At 37.2% G+C, this 6,594-nt stretch overlaps 1 protein-coding gene and 1 long non-coding RNA gene across 2 annotated transcripts in view; both read left to right on the forward strand.

Annotated features, from left to right (window-relative positions):
• Positions 1–2,874, forward strand: part of LOC107704914 (uncharacterized) — a 7,167-nt gene extending 4,293 nt beyond the window's left edge. Inside the window, exons 4-5 of the long non-coding RNA XR_001636024.1 lie at positions 2,427–2,537; positions 2,827–2,874. This is a non-coding gene — a long non-coding RNA (uncharacterized LOC107704914). The remainder of the gene's footprint in view (positions 1–2,426; positions 2,538–2,826) is intronic.
• Positions 2,875–2,960: 86 nt separating this feature from the next.
• On the forward strand, positions 2,961–5,463 carry LOC107703281 (protein NLRC3-like). The gene is made up of 3 exons (XM_016505890.1): positions 2,961–4,008; positions 4,169–4,347; positions 4,716–5,463. Coding segments are annotated over exons 1-3 (1,146 nt in total). The 5' UTR covers positions 2,961–3,043; the 3' UTR covers positions 4,718–5,463.
• Positions 5,464–6,594: the final 1,131 nt, after the last annotated feature.

The following is a 6,594-nucleotide window of genomic DNA, read 5'->3' on the forward strand; positions in this document are numbered from 1 at the left end:
TGATAACACTTTAGATTACAACCCGCGACGTACAGCATAAGTAAACAGAATTTACAGCGTAACATTTTTGTAATTATACCTATTCAGTACCTCCGTGTAGGTATATGGAAATAATATGCAATGTTTGGGGAATAAAGCGGTAACCACCTGTACAATTACAAATCAATTATACTTTAAGTATTTTCTAATATTACGTGGTATGTATGGCCTAAACAACAATCTTATGTTTGGGAATGATTTAGAAAGACGATATATACTTTTTATAATTTGATATTGATATTTTATTATAGGCGTATAGGTATTTTTTAACCATGGGGTACAGATTCTATTATAAAAGGACGGACATGATGGAGATTACTGAACAACACAACTGGACATCTAGTGAAATGAGTTAATGAGTTTCTGCTATGATTTATAATTCACAAGTCTACTTACCTTATGAAAGCTTATTCGTCGATTTCAGCAACTTCACACCAGCAACTTCTCAACACCACTATCACCAAATAACTTTAAACCCTCCAGTTTTAAAAGAACACATTCCAGTCAGTTTCAAAAATCTCTCTCCTCTTCATGTCGATTAGTTTTCTTGTATTTTCTACACATATTCCTGTCATTAGCGCCGCAAACACGGATAGACTCGTCTCATGCGCCATTCCAGCTGTTTCCAGTTTGCGCTTACCACACACTGCTGCAGTTTTAAAGGAACACACTCCAGGCAGTTTCAAAGTTGTCCCTCGTCTGCGCTTTGATTAGTTTTCTCCTATTTTCCAGTTGTAATTACAAAAAAGTTACGCTGTAAATTCTGTTTATTTAAGCAGTACATTGCGGGTTGTAATCTAAAGCGTTACCGAAGTCTCTTCCGCTCACCAAGCCTGCATTTATTTGATCCAAACGAGTACAGCAAGAGCAGTAATATTGTGAAATATTTTTATTAATTAAAATAACTGTTTTCTATGTGAATATCTGTTAAATTGTAATTTATTCCTGAGATGCGCAGCTGAATTTTCAGCATCATTACTCCAGTCTTCAGTGTCACATGATCCTTCAGAAATCATTCTAATATGCTGATTTGCTGCTCGAGAAACATATTTGTTGTTATTATTATTATCAATATTTAAAACAACTGAGTACATCAGGATTCTTTGATGAATAGAAAGTAGGGTTGGAACGACATGGGGGTAAGTGATAAACGACAACATTTTCATTTTGGGGTGGAGTAACCCTTTAATGCAAAAATAAAACAAAATCAGCTAAGCTATGAGTTCTTAAATCAAACTCTAAACAGACATATTGGAGATGCTGGTATGCGCTCATCGATCGGGTATCAGGTGTCCTTCATGCTTAATGCAGGCAGCATCAGAAGAGTGGTTTAATCCTCAGAACTTTTTGTACTTTACTGATTGGCTTCCTCACTCCTTCTCCTCTCCACCAATAAGCTGGTGTGTGGTGGGCGTTCTGGCGCAATATGGCTGCCGTCGCATCATCCAGGTGGATGCTGCACATTGGTGGTGGTTGAGGAGATTCCCCATAGATATGTATAGATGCCACATTCAACCGCTCCAGATACGTTGATGCGTCCGCCATTTTTGAACGGTCAACTTGACGTCATTTACCATAATAATCAATGAATATTCAAAGACGCAAAGTTGTGGACGCACACAGTCAAATTGCGCTTGAGGGTTCGCAGACCTTTCCAAAAATGGCAGATGACTTGCGTATTGCGGCCCATAGAAACAGTCGCTAATGAGGCATCTACATATATATCCATGAGATTCCCCCTTCTATGTAAAGTGCCTTGAGTACCCAGAAAAGCACTATATAAATGTAACAAATTATTATTATTTTTATTATTGCTTCTTTTTGAGTAATTCCAACTACATATCAATGACGGATGTCCTTCCTCTGTCGATTACGTTGCTGTCTGCATCTGGCCCTCTTCTTCACTGTAGTCTCTTCACCACTATACCTTCTACCTTCTTGTTAAACTTTGTGGTTGCTTACAGAGCATCAAACTCGGACATCTAACTTTCACAACTGTTGCTTATTCATCCTAACAAAGCAAATATTGCAAGTGCAAACATTTTTATATCAAAGCATATACGGTGTTAACATAAATACAAGCAAATAACATAACATTGAAGCAGGTAAATAACAATAGCAAAATCAATATCTAAAACAATAGATAGAAAGATAGATACAGGTAGATAACATAATATAGAAACAATTTGTGGATGTTTTTCAGTAAAGTAATGATTATTCAGGTTTCCATTTTTTTTATTTTATCAGTTCATTTAAAGTTGCTGAAAATACTTTTCATATGTTTTCATGTTTTCTTTGTTATATTAATGTACTCCACATAAAATCAACTATATGATTTTTTTCCCTTCTATTCTATTCTATACTCTATTGTCTCTATTCTGTTAAAGCCAAAGTGACAGATCAATCTCACCAGAGTCCAGCTGTGTGTCCATGAAGAGTGACCGGTCTATGAAAGAACCAGTAAAATTTGAGGGAAGACACACATCAACTGATCTGAGGTATAACATCTCTTTTTAAATAGATCAATGTGAGAATGTAAGAATAGATTAGATAGATACAGTGGGTACGGAAAATATTCAGACCCCCTTAAATTTTTCACTCTTTGTTATATTGCCCGTACCCACTGTAGATTGGGTTTGATTGTTCTGTATGAGAGGTTAATTTATAAGGTAATTCTGTGTGATTTCAACAAAATTGTACAAATTTCCCTTGCACACATTTGGTTTTTCGACTGCTTTTCACTGCTCAATTGTATAGTCTCTGTTGTCCATGTTTGTCCATAATTAGTAAGAAGTTAACGGACACTCCAAGAATATTTAGGGGAAAACACATGCCATCTAATCTGAGGTAAAATATTTCTGTCTAGGCTGTCAAGAGATTTTTTTACTATCAGTTTTACTCATCTAATTTATGTCAGCAGGAATACTTCAGGAAGAGAATCAGTGATCAGAGTCTGTCCAATACAATCATCTCACACCTGAAGTCATCAAGGAGCCTCTACGTCATGTGCCACATCCCAGTGTTCTGCTGGATCTCAGCCGCTGTTCTGGAGAAGATGTTGAGTCGAGCAGAGAGTGGAGAGATTCCCAAGACTCTCACTCAAATGTACACACACTTCCTGATCCTTCAGACCAACATCACACATGAGAAGCACTATGAGAAGAAGGTGACAGATGAAGACATGATTGTCAAACTGGGGAAACTGGCTTTTCAGCAACTTGTGAAAGGCAACCTGATCTTTTATGAGGAAGACCTGCGAGAGTGTGGCATTGATGTGAGAGAAGCAGCAGTGTACTCAGGAGTGTGCACTCAGATCTTCAGAGAGGAGTTTGGCTTGTTTCAGGGGAAAGTCTTCTGCTTTGTTCATCTGAGCATCCAGGAACATCTAGCAGCTCTATATGTGCACCTCTCCTTTACAAAGAACTACATAAATGTGTTCGACCAAACTGAACAAAGTGTGTTTTCTAAGATTTTAAACCAGAAGAAATATGTTTCATTATCTGAGCTGCATAAGAGAGCTGTAGATGTAGCTTTACGAAGTAAAAATGGACATTTGGACCTTTTCTTGCGTTTTCTTCTGGGTCTTTCATTGGAGTCCAATCAGACTCTCTTACGAGAACTAATGACACAGACAGGAAGCTGCAACTACAACAAAGAGGAAACAGTTGAGTTCATCAAACAGAAGATCAGGGAGAATCACTCTTCAGAGAGATCCATCAATCTCTTCCACTGTCTGAATGAACTGGGTGATGATTCACTGATGCAGGAGATCCAAGATTATCTGAGATCTGGAGAAATAAGAGAAACCAAACTCTCCTCTTCACAGTGGTCAGCTCTGGTTTATGTGTTGCTGACATCAGAGCAGAAGATGGATGAGTTTAATCTAAAACAGTTTGTTGGAGCCCAAAATACAGCAGATGAAGTTCTTCAGAAGCTGCTGCCTGTGATTAAAGAATCCAGATCAGTTCAGTAAGTCACACTGACAACACTCACTACACTGATAAAACATGATCACATTTAACACTTTAGCATGTACTTTCTTACCAAAGCAGTAAAAGGAAAAATTATATATCATTTATATCAGTGTTTCCTGAACTGAGAGACTGAAGAGTGTCATTGTTCTCTACAGGTTGAGTAATTGTGGAGTCACAGATGAAGGTTGTGCTGCTCTGGCTTCAGCTCTGAGATCAAACCCCTCACACCTGAGAGAACTGTATCTGTCTGGGAATAAACTAGGAAAATCAGGAGTGAAGTTACTCTCTGATCTGAAAGATGATCCACATTATAAACTGGAGACAATATACTATTGTGAGTAGCCTATATTATTATTTAAATCTTTTAAAATGCGCAGAGTTTAGTAAAAGGCCTCATATGTGTGTAATTGGAGAATATAAGATAATAATTCAACTCCACTTTAGTCTACTTTAAACTGTGTTTAATTCTGTGATAATCTATGAATATATGAATATTTTCATCTCTTCCAGTGTCTCAGGGTGTAAATGATCAAGAGAGAGTTGTTGATCATTCACTGTTATTAATCTCTGATCAGTTGTTCATTCATATCTCTGGCTGTAATATGAATATACTGTGTGTTTTTTCTGAAATGGATCTGCTGATGTGACGTGACAGCAGTAATGTCTCATACTCATATGTGACTGTCTGTGTGTTTATTGTAGGACTCTCAGTATTTAGACGTCACTCCAGTTCTCTCAGGATCAGCTGACGGTGAATAAGAGCCGCTACAGAGACGTCACAGTCACACAATCAGCAGAGACTGAAGACACAGAGACACACAGCATCACACTGTCATGTGTGTCGTCTTTCACTGTCTTGTTTTATAGGTAATGACCATGTAATTGAGTGCAGAATCAATTTGGATTCACTAGATATTGTCTAGATCAGGGGTGTCAAACATACGGCCCACAAAGATGTCCAATCTGAGCCCCGGATGACTTGAACAATAACATAAAATAATAAAAAACTAAATAAAGTGAAAATTATATAAAGTGTATTTGTGTTATGAACTGCTCCAAGACTTGGGTTGAAGATCCACACGCAGCTTTAATAAGAGTAATCCACAATCATAATCTAAATACCAGGCAAAGGGTCAAACAATACAAACGACAGAGTCCCAAACACAGGCAAACAGGGAAATCCAGGAAACCAGGCACAAGATCAAAACCATAACACATGTAACCAGAGAGAGAGCTCAGAAATACAGTGTAACACAAACAAGACTTCACAAGAGAGAGTGAAAACACAGGGCTTATATTAGCATTTAAGGAGAAATGGAAAGAAAGGTATTTGATCTGTGAGGTCAACTCAGACCGGTATGTTTAATCACCTGTGGTTGTGGCAAAAGTTTCAATATAAACGGCTCTATGAGACGCACTGGTCACTTAGGATGAGAAAAGTAGTTAGCTAGGAGTGTGGGTTATTTGTCATCTATATCGTAATTGTTTTAATGATGTGGGAGGTGACAATATGTAATTCTGCCAAAAAATAAAAATAAAACGTCTTGAGTCGTTCACTGCAGGATGTCTTATTGTGACGTCAAATTATTCAGATTGTATTTCCCTCAAAACGTCGTTTCCAAACGCGTTCACCAATGTTTCAGTTTTACAGTAGGCTACAATAGCGATTGTGTGTGGTACAGAAGCACTACAGCATCACGAGCCATGAACAATGCTTTCTTAACACCAAATAGCATATAATGAACATAAATGTTATCAGTCATATTAACAAATCAGGGCTGCATCCGAGAGTTTGCTGGGTTGTGCGCCGCATGTAATTTCAGCGTTCTGCACTGTAAAAATGGTAATTAATAAGTCATAGCAACATATGTTTTTCCATTATTTTATCTCATCATATTAATTTAACCAATTTCAACTTCATTTTTTAAGTTAGCCTATATAAGACTTGATTTTTAAATGGTGTCATTTTGGCATTCTGCCAAAAAATGGAAGCAAAGTAGCTAAACACTCAATTGAAAAATGACAATTTGAGTTAAAAATTTGGTTTAGACCTTTTGAGTGGAACAAATTGGGATTTAGTGCAAAGAAACACTGGACGCTGAGAAAGATGTAATCAATCTGAAACGTGATCCATAACAGGCCTAACCAACCCTGAGCTTAATAGAGCTGTTAATGTTGATGTGAGATGGGCAGAGTATTTCATCTTCTGTGTTTAACTTGGGGTTATAATCTTGATTTACTCTTTGAAACAAGACATAGAGGAGAGCTAGTTGTCACAAGATTTTTACAGTAATCAAGGGCGCCACAATCATGGTGCGAGGCCACCCTCGATCAATTCAGTTTTATTTTCTTAAATACATGAACATGTTTTAACCATCAGTGGTGTAGTAAAATAAACGTCTGTACATCTGTAAGTAGTCAAATAAAACTGATGATCCCAAATTGATCGAGACCCAAAGATGCTTTTAATGGAATAAAGAAAAGTGGTAAAAGAACTAGAATATTTAGTAATGCACACAGAATTCTTTTTTTTTTTTTGTTACCCAGAAACCGCTGGTAAATTTTAAAAACATCAGGGCTA

Source organism: Sinocyclocheilus anshuiensis, unplaced genomic scaffold (genome assembly GCF_001515605.1).
Source record: "Sinocyclocheilus anshuiensis isolate Anshui unplaced genomic scaffold, SAMN03320099.WGS_v1.1 scaffold61, whole genome shotgun sequence".
Taxonomy (NCBI): Eukaryota; Metazoa; Chordata; class Actinopteri; order Cypriniformes; family Cyprinidae; genus Sinocyclocheilus; species Sinocyclocheilus anshuiensis.

Coding starts and splice junctions, on each gene's coding strand:
- LOC107703281 (XM_016505890.1), top strand. CDS start 3,044: ATGTGCCACATCCCAGTGTTCTGCTGGATCTCAGCCGCTGTTCTGGAG. Junction 4,009..4,168: donor AAAGAATCCAGATCAGTTCA/GTAAGTCACACT, acceptor TGTTCTCTACAG/GTTGAGTAATTGTGGAGTCA.